Source organism: Onychostruthus taczanowskii, unplaced genomic scaffold, assembly GCF_017590055.1.
Source record: "Onychostruthus taczanowskii isolate IOZ18803 unplaced genomic scaffold, ASM1759005v1 scaffold34, whole genome shotgun sequence".
NCBI classification, from domain to species: Eukaryota; Metazoa; Chordata; class Aves; order Passeriformes; family Passeridae; genus Onychostruthus; species Onychostruthus taczanowskii.
The window spans coordinates 1,147,572-1,162,392 of record NW_024500794.1 but is presented as its reverse complement, the minus strand read 5'-3'; the positions used below and the strand labels follow the sequence as shown (position 1 = coordinate 1,162,392).

The 14,821-nt window shown below is 48.2% G+C and overlaps 1 protein-coding gene across 1 annotated transcript in view; it reads right to left on the bottom strand.

Annotated features, from left to right (window-relative positions):
- Positions 1–11,704, bottom strand: part of TBX15 (T-box transcription factor 15) — a 90,707-nt gene extending 79,003 nt beyond the window's left edge. The window contains exon 1 of the mRNA XM_041410916.1: positions 11,247–11,704. Coding sequence (XP_041266850.1) covers positions 11,247–11,448 — 202 coding nt within the window. The 5' untranslated portion in view covers positions 11,449–11,704. The remainder of the gene's footprint in view (positions 1–11,246) is intronic.
- Between the last annotated feature and the right edge of the window lie 3,117 nt (positions 11,705–14,821).

Here is a 14,821-nt window from a genome sequence, read left to right as displayed (position 1 = left end):
TGAACTCTGTGTGTAACATCTACTGATTATAAAAAGACCAAAGACATGAATAAAGTAGCCAAAGTTGCAAACAGCTTTTTAAATATTATTCTAAAAAATCCTGTGGAGCTGACTATAAGAGAAAATATTTCCTCTAGAAGAGTATTTTTAATTTTTCCTGAAATTCCTAATTTAATGGCATTAAACCATGAAGGAACAAAGACCATGGGAAGAAACCCTGTTCTTTTTCATGAAAGCTTCTGCTTAATTGAGAGGTCTTCCCTTTCCTCTCTCTCACATACCTAAAGCACACCAAATTATTACATTTACTCATAGAATGCCCTAAGTTGTCTTCAGAAACCATTATGAATAGTATATTTCATGTATAGGAGCCATGCTATTCATTATTCTGGAAAAAAAAAATAAAAACAACACAGGAAGGTACCCAGATGCAGGGAGAAAGCCTGAAAATAGTTTCTAATTCCTTCTCATGCTGAGAGCAGCTGGTGGGTAGGAAATGAAGCCCTGAACTGCTCCCTTTCCCACCTCATTCTCCTCGTCCTTCCCAACAGTGATCCCTCTCTCTGGTTTTCTAACAGTTTTCTGGTTTTCTGTCCTTTGCCACTGTTAACTCATCTCTTCTGATTTCGCCACCATTTCGTTCCCAGGAGGATAAGGTGACTCGACGTGAACACAGTGGTGACTCACTTCATTCCCTGGTGCATTGCATCCCTTGTCCCAGCCAAGTGAGCCCCTCGGAAGGATTCAGGACACCCAGTCCTCATCCAGCTAAGCCACAGCACTACTTTTCTTGATTTGCTGTTTTTCTATCATTTCTCAGCCCGAGGACAAGTCAGTACCTACAGAAGCCTGTGGACATTCCAGTCCTGCAGATGTTTGAGAGCACAACCAGGAGTAGGGCATCTAGCACTGCAACAGAACAGAGGCAAAAAATGCCCCAGACATTTTCCATCCCTTTTGGGGCTGAACTGCATTTCTGTGGAAGTCTGTGACCATACTGGATTACTTTCTTATGTGCCCTGTATGTATTCAATCCGATCTCTTTTCATTTTTTTCTAAATCAATTATTCCAGCATTACCCTGGATAAATGATGCTCAGCACCTTAATGTAACTTGAGCAAATATCCTTAATAACCAGCCAATTCACTATTGAATCTTTCATTCTGAGAAGCAGACTGAGGTGGCTTTTTTTTTTTCCTGAAGTTGCATTTTACAGCCGTAAAACATTTTCACAAAAGCTATTAATTATTGTCCATTTCTGTAACAGCACACTGCTAGGCACTTCCACAGCTGCCCTCCCTTTCCCCAGCTCAGGCACAATTTCCTGAGTGATGGAGTAAACAGAATTGCACTGTAGAGTTTAATCCAAGGAGTCTCTAATGAGGCAGTGTGGGCTTTCTGCCGCCCCGTCAGCGTTGCTGGACCTGCGTAACAGCGCTCTGATGTTACAGTCTATGTGGTAACACCCCAAGCCTTGGAGTGAATAATGTGACTGCCTTGCCACTAGGCACATGGAGACTTTGCTAGGCTTGTTTGATGGTAAATGAAGATTTTTTTTTTTTTTTGCTCCAAAGAGCTTGGCACAGGAAACCTCTAAATCCTTTGATAATAAATCTTCTATTTATCTTTTAAATTCCAGAGCAAAATAAAAACCATTAAGCACCCACAGCCATGGGCTGAATTCAGTATTTTCATAGCTTGCTACAATCTTCTGGCATAAAAAGATTAAGCTTTATGAAGAAAAAAATAACTCTTCAGTGTAGAAAATAACAGCCTCGTTGCCTTGTATGGAGCACTGTATTATTTTATTACACAACTAAATGGCAGGAGCACTTAGAAATTGCAAAGACAGGCACAATCCAGAAACCTGCAGCTGATCCTACCTGATTGTTTTCATGCTATCAGCCATTTGCACTAAATCTGAAGAGCAAACATGATCCAGCTATAGCATAAAATGATCACCCAGGTATTGACCTCACTGTCGTGACTATTTAACTCCTATAGACTGACAAGGTATTGAAACAGAAGAAAAAGGAATCCCCCCAAAATTATTCCAATCCCAACTATTGCACTGAGTAGGACCCTACTTTCTGGCTATCACAGCCTGTTTAGGGTGTCTCAGAGCAGAAATCAAGGGAGAGGTTAAGATCTCCATGGCAATTACACATTCTTAACACCACTGAAAATAAGGTCACAGAAGTTGCACCCTTGAAAACCAGCACCATATAATCCTTTGAAGTGCAGATACTTGCATGTCAAAGAATCAGGCCCTCCTTTAGCAGTGCTTCCACACAGCCTTCACGCTAGGATACCTCAGCTAAAGATTTAGTACTGCCAATCCCAATTCTTGCATGGTATTTAATTACAAGTCAAGGCAGCAGCAGAGTCCAGCACAACCTGAAGGCTAAAGTTTGCTTTTAAAAAAGACAGTGGGAATGTTCCCATTAAGTCTGAGAGGGTATAAGTTCTTCTTCCACTGTTTTTTCACCCTGGTGAGAAAAGCTGCTTAAACCACAATTAAAATTCATTTGCATTATTTCTGTGCAAAATGCAAAGCTGAAAGAGGGTGCTGACAGGCTAGAACCAGGATAATTTCTTCATCAAAGAAAGTGATTCTTGTAAAAGTCATTAAATGTGTTTACAATAGCACCTATGAACATTTCATAATTGACCTTTCAATAGGATCCTTAGAGCAAGATTGAGGAAAATCCAGCGGGGGGATTAGGTGAAAAATAAAAAATCTCCCTGTGAATCTCCATCTATTCCCAAGCTTCCTTCTTCCTCACTAAACTCAGACTTACAGAACTGATTTACAGGCATTTCAGGGGTAGAACAAGAACCTATTTTTAAAGCTTCCCTGACCCACTCATCATATGCACCATGCATTTCTAATTGTTACAACATGCAAATATTTTCTCTGCATAGGCATCCACACAGATGCTGGTGCCATGAGAAAGCAGCACTTCTGATATCTTACTTAGGGATATTGCTATTACTAGTGCAGCTTCTTAAGAAGTCTATGATGCACAGTTCTTCACTCTTATTAAAAGCAAAGACACTTCAATGTCTTCAATTTTCTCCTTGGTTTTGGGGGAGATTTCTGATCAGGGAGTTCTCTATTTCCTGAAGCTCCTAAAAGCTGAAGCTCGGGTTTGTTAATTCATTGGTCATGGAAAAATGTCAGTGTTAGCCAAGAGTGCATCCAGCCCTGAGTGAAGTCAAAGAACTGTTAAGTCATTCATAACTATTCTGTGTGCCCTGGCCCACTGATTTTAAAACAATTTTTGCTGTGGCTGCATTCATATAAATGTGCTGATTATTAATATGATTTGTGTCGGCTTTTAACCAGTTGGTTAAGTACTCTTTAGAAACTCTAAATTGGTTCTTTCTAAGGTGGTTTGCAATAATTGCTTCCCAAGCTCCTTTCCAAAAGCTACACATGTGAACATAGTTGGAAATGTCCATTCAACAATACTGGAAGATTTCTTTCCCAAAAAGCAAAAGCCTTTAGAAGAATGAGCAGGTGCAGGGGCAGTGAAGTGAAGCCATCTGCTATGACAGGGACTGAGTTCTATCATGCAAGAGTTTAGCTGAACCTCTTTTTTAATTTTATAAATATAATTAACCAAGAAAATCCAGCTTAGAAGAAATGAAAACTTCATTAAATTCTACAGAATTTACCAAAGAGCTTTGGCTTCTAGAAAAAGAAAAAAAATGGGAAGCAGTTTTGAGTGTTCAAATGCTTGATTTGAGTACTATATAAATACTCTTATTTATTATTAATACTCTTTATTTGCTAATTCATTCTGTGATCTATTTTAAAACTACTTTCTAATTAATCAAAACAAGGAGGCTTGGGATCTATTTCTAAAATGGCTGCACAACTTAAAAACATTAGGTAGTTTGACGCTACAAAAATAAATACTTAAAGACTGGCCAAACCCTAAGTTTTCCTGATTCTCCATAAAATAAAAATTGTTTTAAAAGCTTTTAGTGAGCTAAATCTAAGTGGATCCTCACCATCTTCACTTTTTTCCCTGCTGAGTCCCAAAATGAAAATCCTCCTTGGACTTCCTCCGTTGCTGTGAATCAGTGAGTGCCTCCCCAAGCCACTCCCTAGGTGAATCCTCCCCTCTGACAGCTGCAAGCTGCATTTGCAAACACTGCAAACAGTGGACAGCCCACTGACCCAGACTATCCTTTCAGCATCTTCACAACACTCTCAGATCGATAGCTCAATTGAGCAGAGGGTATATGAAAATATTACTGTAAGTATTACTGTAACAAGTGCTTTTATCACTTCTGGGATTGATTTACTGATTCATTGTTTTCTGACCTTGAAGAATATGCAATTAAAAGATGCCCCCAGGATGCAAATTGCTACTAGAATTTCAATTGGCGCATATTTCTTCTCAGTTTCAAGAATTCTCAATGTGCTTTCAAAGATATTTCAATTTAATCTTACCATACCACGATGTTATCTCTCCCTAGCACTTCTCACCAGAGCACACTACAGCTTTTAACACAGGAAATGCAATGGGGTTGTATTTTGAGACAGCAGATGTTTCGCAGGTGTAAATGTTGCAATCATAGCCTATTTTCAACGATACTGGAAATAAGCAGCAGAAAGCTACACCTTTGGGCTTTTTTCACCTCTGAAAAAAAATGGTTCAGCGTTTCTGCACAGTACCCTCTATCTGAGGAAACTGTAGTTCGAATAAAAAGCTGTAGAAGCAAAGCCTTTCAATGTCCTGCTATGCAGAGCTGCTCTGGACAGGATTAGGAGCTGGGGAACTGCGAAGATCCCACTTGTCTGCATTTCCCCTGCACCCAGGTGCCCACTGCTGCTCTTCCCAAAGGAGCCACACAGCGCCCAGACAGACAGACACTGCCCACGTGTCTGCATACCCACGATGCCTTTTCTGTCAGGATTTAAACAGAAGACGCAATCCCATTACTGCCAAGTAATAGAACTGTTTAAGAGGATGTCAGAGAGCTAAGAGTTAGCACAAAATCCTGAAATTCCATCAACGGGCGCTAGCACGCTCAGCCTCTCTGGGAAACTCTGTTGATCTCTGAAACATTGTCATGTTTATAAAATTAAAGTTTCTTTCACTGAATTTGATTTTACATCACCAATGTAAACTACAGATCTTAATATAGACACTTGGGGTGACTTAAATCACACCTGAACGGATTTTACTAATTTTACAAAAAAGGACAATGTAAATGCCATCTGATAATGTCTCAATATACTCAGGAATTTTTTCAATACTTTCAGACTGGTTTTAGTGCATTATTTGAACTATTGCAACCTTATTAATCTAGAACAGAAGGCAGAAAAAAAAATGTTGGTCTTTGAAGACCTAAGACTGCAAGCAAAGATTCATTCAGGAATCCAACGGATTACAAAAGGAACAGTGATCTGTGTGAATAGAAGTGACTCAAATGGCACAGACTGTGTTGTAAAACAATGTAAATGCTCTTTTCCCGAATGCAGTGTTCTTGGAAGGCATCTTTCAGCTTTTCCATCTGAGAAAAGCATCAGTTTTCCTTAAAGACAGATACGGATAAAGCAGGACACTTCTGCCTGAGGAGAGGCTAGCTGGGCTGATATTTGATATAAGTGCTCAGTCCCAAATGGGAGGAGGGAGAAGTGATTGATGGTTCGTAAGGAATTACTTGACTTTTGCTTGTAACAGAAGCTTTTTGGATTCTCCCAAAGTTCTTGTCGAAGACAAGAAACATCTTTTCAAACAGCAGCTTTCCCCTTACCAGCAGATGGAATAAACCTGTGTAAAAAATGCTGCAGCCTTAAAATAAATAAAAGAAAGGAAGAAATTGCTTGACACACTGCCCTTTTCCCAACACTCTGCTGTTCTTTAAGGTTTGCCTCTATTATTCTATTACCTGCCCTCTTAATACAGTGTGAGTAATTCACCTCTCTGCAGGAGGAGTTCCACAAACCCAGCAGCAGGAGTTCCCCAGTTCAGTAAGGCACATATTACCGCAGGAACAAATCCTTCCCGCTCTCTGTCTCCTCAGGCTCCAAGGTCAGAGGTGTATGAACTTGACTAAGAAAACCCTTTCCCGAGCCCCCACAGGGCTCGGCTCTCCTGGCTCTCATCTGGACAACTCCATCTGCCTCCTGCAATTGTCTCCTCTGGGAAAGACGAGAGCATTAACTCTGCTGCTGGGGTATGGGGGAACAGAGGTATTAGGGGGGTAGATTTTCGCATTTCCTTCCATCGTGTACACCAGGGAGCAAGGGGTCTGAGCTCCGCATCCCGTCTTAAAGAGACAAACGGATGATCCAACAGGTGGAATGAATTCATACAATCCCAGTCACACACAAATTCGTTAGAAAGACTTATCATCAATAACGCCCAGTCCCAAGGCAAGGTAAAGCTGACACTCTCTTGTCTTACATCTCGTTGTCACAGAGCATTGCTCGTCTACGAGCCTCAAGGAACATGCAAAGGACAAGGTACGCCAGTGTGCTCTACCTAGGGAAAGAGACGAGAAAAATTGCTCTGCCAGCTCTTGAAATCGTAGCCCCATCCACCGAGCACTCACACAAAACCTGAAGTGAGAAACCGAGTTAAGTCACTCCCTCTTCACGGCCCTAACAGCCGCTGCTCGAAGAACGGACTTCATCAATATAAGCATTCAGAAGCAAGGGTATTAAAAAAATAAAATTAAAAAAAGGAAGTAGAAGGGTCAATCGCATGTTCTCCTGCTCTTAAAATCTCTTTACCTCTCCGGAGGGTGGGCGGGCTGCGTGGCTCCCGCACCCCCGGCGGCGGAGGGGGCTTGCCCGTGGGCAAGGAGGAGCAGGAACCCTGCGGCAGAGCGGGGCAACCTCCTCCATCGATGGACATGGATGCAACCTCCCGGGAGACACAGGAGAGCAACACACCGCGCTAAAAGAGCTGAAGGGTTTACTCTTGTCAGCCACTGAACGCTTTGTCAAGCTCCCGGATCTTAATCTTACGGATAAGCACATGTAATAAACACATTGTGGGTCTTAAAATGTGCGCCGTGTTTTTACTGCGCTTGCAGAGGTTCGCAGTAGTTCGCCAGTGTAGATTCAGACAAACACAAGGAACGAATAATTAAGCTCTCAAAAATGCCTTGTTTTCTTTTGTTTGGCTTGTTGTTTGGGGGTTGTTTGTTTGTTTTCGGGTGATTTGGGGTTTTTTTTTAACCGGTAGGTGCACTTTTAATATAAGCAACCAAAAATATCGATGGGATGGACGTGTGATATAAAGACTGAACTGGCAGTAAAAATTCGTTTACAAAATTATTTGTGTGTTTCTTCGCGAGGAAAAGGACGGTCCCAAAGCCCAAAAAGTCTGTCTGTTTAGCCGCCGCAGCGTTTTGTTCTCCTCTGAAGCGCCTGTGCGCGTCTCGCCGTGAGGAGACCCTGACCGCCCGAAGGAGCAGCCGTATTTTTGTGAAGACAAACGCGTCCACGGAAACACGTTACCACCCACATTCTCAAAAAAAAAAAAATTTTAAAGTATTAAACTTTCGACATGGAAAGGAGCGCCCTCGGTCTATCCCTGCGCCCTTGGGTGGCGAAGGGACGGGCCGAGGAGTGCCACGGCCGTAAAGGACGGTAAACAATATATTCATCAGGGGAGGCAACGCCTGGGGCCCCCGTGACCTTTCCGCTGCTCAGGTTAAATCTATAAATACCCAGAAGACACCCGAGCCCATTGTTTTGCTGCCCTCTGAAACCGAACCTGCCAAGGGGACGCAGGGGCGTCCCGCCACCCTCCTCCTCCTCCTCCTTTGGCCTGTCGGCGGCGAGAACTGAGTGCCGGGGGAGGATGTGGGGCCGTGGGCGGTGGGGGAGCAGCGGGAGAGGCTTCCCGGAGCCCTGGGCGAGCTCTGCCTCCCCCGGCCCGGCCGCGGCCCCGCGCTCGGTGCTCCCGAGGGCACGGGGTGGGAAAGAGAAGGTGAGAGCCGCTGTAATCCCGAATTCCTTTTCACAACTTCGTGGTTGAACCCGCACATGGTTAAAATCCAGGTTTATCCCTCTTTTAAATGAGTCTCGTAAAAAAAAAAAAAGCACATTAACTCTGGCGACAAAATTCGTGGCTGAGGCATAAATAAGTCGGATGCTCGGGAGATGTTCCTTACAAACCTGGGGGGTTTGTCCGATTGCTTTTCTCACCTTCGCCCACGCCACAGCCCGACCCGGCACCTCCCAGCCTGTCACCTCGCTTCTCCCGGGAAGATGCGGCCCCGGAGGGAAGGCAGGTCTCTCGGGGAGACTCGGTCTCGCCAATATCGTCACCGCAGAGTTTGGGCACGGCTGCAAGATGGCACGTAAGGGGTCAGGGATTCCGCCAAAACGGGGAAACAAGCCGCACTGCCTCCCGGGCACTCCCGAAGGCTGCGGTCTGTGCATGTCCCGCACAGCTCCCGCACCCACGCGGGGGCTGAAGCGGGGCCGCTCCGCCGCCCCTTCCCCTCACCCCTGCCGGAGGACGTGTCCCGCGCTTGGGGAGAGAAATCCTCATACCCGCCTTTTGCACGCAAAAGGTCTGGGAAAAGAAGAGCGAAGCCTTACTCTATTTGTGGCCGCGTTTAGCTCCCCGCATTGAGTAGTTTTCAGACCCTCCGGCGCTGAAATGGAGGCAATTTAGGCGAAAAGATCGGTAAATGGGGCTAGACCGATTTAGGTTATCCCACGAAAATCAAGACATAATTTCCCAGCGCGTACTGTACGACTTGCGGCCTCTCCGCAAGCACCCCCGTAGCAGCAGCAGAAGGAACAGCCCGTCGCTACTCGGGGGCAGCGGCTTTGAGTGTTGAACCTTTGGGACTCTATAAAAATTCCCTTTTCTAATTTTTTTTCTATATCGCTGGAGATTTGGCAAGTATAAAATACGTTATGTGTAAAGTTTGTTCTTAATTAGGTCTTGTAAAGATGGAATTTGGTGGTCATTATGGAGCCGCTAATCAATTTTCACCCAGCAGCAAAATTACACCGCGGAGGAATTAGCTTTAATGAAGTGACTGTGCAAATTACAGTCGCGGACTTTATTTAAAGTCTATCAACCTCCTAAAAATGATTTCTCAAACTGTTCTTGATTTCCTTTTCTTTATGAAAAACATCACATTTACTTTCTGAGGTTTCAGGAACTAGCAGCCATTCTCTCCCGCTCTCCAATCTGGCGCATGGAGAGTTTTCCAATTTTCCAATTCGAATTAATGGAGAAATAGTCAAATTAAACTTTTAGACTGTATAAGACCATAACCCATTGCGGCTAAAAATTTATGAAAAAAAGGTTCTTTTAAAAAAGAGAAAGAAAAAGAAAAACTGTTTAAAAAAAAAAAAAAGAGAAAAATAAGACTGATGCACAGATACACTCTGTTATTAGGAAGCGAATTTTTGTCTAAGATCGCGTATTTATTCTTTTGAACGGGGAAGGCTCTGAAGCCCTAGGCTATTTTTTTGACCGGTTGATCGCTGCTGTCCCTTCTCCTTTATGCCCGTTTTTCCCGGGAGAGAAGACCCTGGCAGCGAATTTTACCTACTTCTCAGGATCCGCACCGGGAAAGGCTGCTGCTGTAAAAAGCAAATTGAAATGCGGTTCCTTGAGGGCGTAGAGGGGCGAAGTCTTCATGGTCTTTAGCTCCCTTCAAAAACACTTTAAATATTATTTTTTACAGCAAATATTTTTGATACCTCTATCTAAAATTATTTCTCTTTTTTTCGCCTCCTTTTGTTTTTGTTTTATTGGTTTGGGTTTTTTTACTCTCAGTTTAAGGCAGCTTATACTAATTGATAGCTCAGGGAACGTCACGCAAAATAAATAAAAACGAAATTTAAAAGGTGTTCCAAGTGCAGCGGAACGGACTTGGCAGGAGTGGAGGATATTTCTGCCCTTTTTCTTAGGCCTGCGCAAAGAAATCGTTTGACCTTTTTGCCCCGTCCGAACACTAAAAGCAAAGAGAAATCACCTAAAATTCGCTTTCTCCCCCCATTATAACTGTGAGAGCGGGGCCGCTCCCTCCGTCCCCTGTTAAGGCCCTGGGGAGCGGGGCGTGGGGACGGCGAGAAGGGCGCGGGGACAGCTCGGGGAGCGAGGCCCAGCGCGATTCCACCCTCGGGATCGTCGCGGGTCCGCGGCTGCGTTTGCGGAGCCGTCGTTTTAGGCCGGAGAGGAGCGGCCGGGGGGACCAGAGGAGACCGAGGGTCTGGCTTGAGCCAAATGAGAGCTGCGAGCTACCGGGTGCCTTTTAAGCAGAAATAAACAAACGAGAGTTTAAAGTCAAAAGTACGGACACCAGGAGGGAAGCGTCGCGCTCCCTCTGCCCTGACCCCGTCCCGCCGGCCTCGGGGCCGCGGGCCCGGCGCTGCTCCGTGCTCCCGGGAGGAGCCAGGCTCGGCAGCGGGGCTGGACTCCTCGCAGAGCCCCTTGCCCGCTGAGGTCTTTTTCCCTGCCGGGAGCGATTTCCCTCCGGAGAGGATCGGTCCCCCTCCGAGTTCCCCCGCGCTTCCGCCGCGCCTTGTGCGCTCCGTCCCGGGAGCGCAGCGAGGCCGCGCCGGCCGGAACCCAGCGGGTCCGGTCCCGGAGAAGGATCCCGAGCTGCGGGAGCACACAGCGGGTCTCCCTTGCTCCGAAGAGCCGGCGACCCTCGTCCCGGGGCAGCGCTGATCCTGGATGCCCACATCCTCCTCCTACACCGAAACCTCCGCTTGGGCTCCACTGTTTCCTCGGGGAGTACGCGGGGGGCGGAAAAGAGGAGAGGGGTGCATCTCGCACCCCACTCCTTTGCCCCCGACCCACCCGGCAACTCCACCATCGGGGATCGGGAAACTGGGGCAAAACGAAAAGCGTGTCCCGAGACACCCGGGAAGGACTACCACGATCGGCAGACACGGAGGGAGTGGAAGGAGAGAGGGTTAAAAAGGAAGCAGAAGGGGACACGCCGTCCCTCGCGGGAGATCATGGAGCTATGTGGGGGGGAAAAGAGACACAGCGAGTAAGAGAAAGTTCCCAAAAAAAAAACAAAAAAAACAAAAAAAACACAAAAGCAACAGAAAAAAAAAAAGAAAAGAAAAGAAATCTCCGCAAAATTCCCGCTTCTTTTTTTCTGTACTCCCAGTCTCGAATGTCTTCCGGGACGCGCTGCCCGGCGGGCAGCTCCCGACAGGACTCAGGGCGAGAATCTGGGAGGGAGCGGGGCAGGAGGGGGGGTCCCGAAGAGAAAGGAGTCGCACTAACCAGGGTTGAGGTCCAGGCACTGAGTCGGGTCTTCATTGTCCCCCAGCTGGCCATTGGGGCTGAGGCTTTCCATGGACAAATCCAGCCCCTTGTCCTCCCAGTCTCGCAGTTTCCTCTTTTTATTTGTCCCGATCAAGGCTTCTACCGAGAAAGCGTGCGCTCGGGAGCTGAGGGCCACCGCCGATCTTCGCCTCTCACTCATCTTATCCCCCAGCCCAGACCCTTGGGCAGAGGAGCGACCAGTGGCTGGGAGCGCACAGCTCGGGGACCAGAGGCAGAGCCTCTTGCCTCTTTCTCCCCCCCCCACCCCTCCCCAGCTGCACCCCCAGAAGAACCAGCCCTCAGTCTCCTGAAGGCACTACATGAGGCTGCAGATACTCCGCAGGCAGAGCCAGGAGGGTGTGCTCAGCCCAGGTCCCAGCACTTGCTCAGAGGGGCTGCAGGCTGGATTTCTTTTTTTTTTTTTTTTTTTTTTCTTCTCCCCTTTCCTTCTGTCTCTCTCTGATTGATCCAAACTTCTGGGATTTTTTTTTTTTTCCCCTCCAAGAGTTAGGCAGGCTGCGTGCGCCTGTCAGGGGAAAAAAAAAAAAAAAAAAAAAAAAAAAAAAAAAAAAAAAAAAATGTCCCCGGCCAATAGGAGGGAGAGCTCGGGAGAGACCCAAAAGCTGCGACCCAATAGGGAGGGGAGGGAGACTCGGGCTTGAGGGAGAGGAATTTTGGCCATCTGAGTCCTGGAACACCGGCCGGGAGAATTAACTGTTTGAAGAACGGGGAGCCAGTAGGAAACCCATAACTCTAAACACAGAGGTAACAACTCCCGCACTTCTCTCCGCCGCACCCAGGTTTCCCAAACGCTGCTGCCGGCTAATCCCCACGCAAAGTACCCGAGAGGTACTTTATCACCCAGCGGCGCCGGATGACGGGGCGTTTTTAAAACTTCATTTATACCATGAATTACTTGCCCTTGCCGGCGGAATCGGTGTTTGGCAGAAGCAGAAGCAACGTCTCGAGGGGGTTGAAATTTCACTTCAAAACGATGCGTGTCCGTGGAGCGGCGGGGCTGAGCGGGCGGCGTGGGCTGGCAGGAAGACCCAGACACACCCGGGCATGGGGAGCGCCTTCTCTTTGGGAAGGGATTTTTATCTAGATTAATTTTTTTTTTCCCCTTTCCCGCTTCTTTTTATCACTCTAGCTACAGCGAAAACAAAGCCGCTAGGTACATATCCCGGCTGGTTGCCTGGATAATATTCAGCATTTTATTTCTGCTCTCTTGTTCGCTCTGCCCTGACATCCGCCCGGCTGAGGCGGGTCCGCAGCTGCTCCCACGCCCCTCGGTCACGCGTGGCGCGGGGGGGCTCGCAGTGAAAAGCGCCAAGGGCGGCTTTTGAGAAAGTGACAGAAGCGTGTGTTTTCATTATCTGGTGGGACCCCGGAAAAATAGGTGAAGTCAAGCGAAACACTGTACACGGAAAATACAGCGGGGAAAGCCGCGGGGGGTTAATTCGACATAAATTCAAAATAAAATATAAATAATTATAAAATGCGAGAAGGGATTAGCCTGGACCGAGCCGCGGTGGAAAAGCGGGCAAGGAGACGCACGAATTTTCAGGAAGGGATTATTTTTGTCCGTTGTTTCTCAGCTGCTCCCCGAAGGTGCAGAGCTGCTTAGGGCAGGTTTTTCATAGACGATTTTTTTCCTGTGGGGCTGGAAACAAGTGAAAGGGGAAAAGACACTTTCTTTTGCTCCGAGTGAATCCATGGTGCCCACTTCAGCGCGGGATGGCCGAGCCCTTCAGCCCGCTCTCCCCGGCCTAAAGCGCCGGCTGACAACAGCCCCCCGGGGTTCCCACGCGCGGAAACGGATTTCAGACGAAAAACGGGAAAGAAGCCATTTCTTCGGAAATCCCGGCTAAACCCTGTTATCTAGGCCGAGGAGCAGGTTTTGTAGGTCTCCATCACCCGCCCTACAGCCCTGATCCCCCTCCCCGTCGCTCCTTTCCCCTCCCCTCCAGTACACCTCCTTGACAGGTCACTCTCCGCGGGCTCAGCGACCGGCACAGCGGCGCTGCCACACGGGATGGGTGTCGTGTATTCCCCACCCTGGCACTCCTGCGGGGAGCCGTGCCGGGCAGGAGTAACAACAAGAAGGGAGCGAACGAGGCAGGGGCTTGGAGGAAGGCGACAGCGGAGCGGGGACTCGGAGTAGGGCACGCGTGTTTCCAGCGGGTCCCCCAGCTGTGTGACTTTTCCCAGGCGAAGGAATGTCTCAAAAAAAAAAAAATCCCCAAAAAAAACCCATCAAAACAATTTTTTCCCTCTTTCCGAAAGCCTCGGAAACACTTGTCCGAGATACAGGCACCGAGGAAGGCTTTCAAAGAAGCTGGAGGGAGATTTTAGCAAAAGAGCCCAAGAAAACGGTGGATTATTTATAGCGGTTTAGTGAAAATAAATGGTGCTGGAAAGGCAGAGAGATTTAAGCGAATTTTGGGAACTGATGTAAGAACTCAGAAATACGTTTTTCAGAGCAGTAAGTGTAGTTTTACTCGTGGACGGTTTCAAGCAGCCCCGACCCCTTTTGGGTCTCCTACCCTGGGGCTCTCTCCTGTGACACCCGAAATCTGCGAGCTGAGGTGTGGGAGCGCTCCGCGCCCGGCTCTGGCAGCCGAGCACAGCCTCTGCAGCACCGACAAGAGACACTTGTGTTTTCCCAAGCCCACACGGCCCCTAATTGTCAAACCCCAGGGAGCAGACCCTTTTGCCAGGAGCGGGAGAGCAGCTCCCCGCGCTCCCGGACACCTCTCCCGGAACCGCGGGGATTCCCGGCCCCGACGACTGCTCCTCTCCCTCCTCCCTGGCCCTGTCCTGGTGCCCGGGAGGTTTAGGACTGCTCGCCCTCCCTGTGCCCGTGCCAAAGCGGCAAACACAAAGGCACTGCTGCCGCGCCGTGCGAGCGGAGAGAGCGCGCAGACCCTGCGGCGACCTTGCGGCCCCACTGGAAGTGCCGGGGGAAAGGGGAGGGATGAGAGGGGCGGGAGGGACAGAGAGCCAGCGCTGCCCCCTCGCAGGGCTCGCTGCCCCCTGCTCTGAGAAAGCTCACCCAGAGGAAAGCCCCTCTCCCCGAGCCGGGGGATGGGATTTCGGATGAGCCTTTGCATTAAGACCTGACTGAGCAAAAGGCGCTGCGCCGCCCGCACCCGGACCGCGGGGCTCCTCTCAGCCGCAGCGGCACCGAGGCCACGGTCCCCTCTCCCCGCGGCGAGCGGCGTAAACTCGAGTCTACCCGAGGCCTGGCCTTAATCTGGATTCAGATCCGACTCCGACCCCCGGCAGCCAGAGATGAATGCGTCCCTTTGCCTGGTCTTTATTCCAGACTCTTACTCGCAGGGGTAGCTCCCATTAAATCCAGGAAACTGCTCCCTGGAATAAAGTGGCAGGAGCAAGGGTCGCAGGGCCAGGCCTCGGGGTTTATAAAGAAATCATTCATTTCTGCTTTCCAGTTGTCGCAGAGCGAGCCTGAAAAATATTTGTTTATATATGGAAATATTTGGGGAAAAAAGAGAAATAAGGGGAGCCGG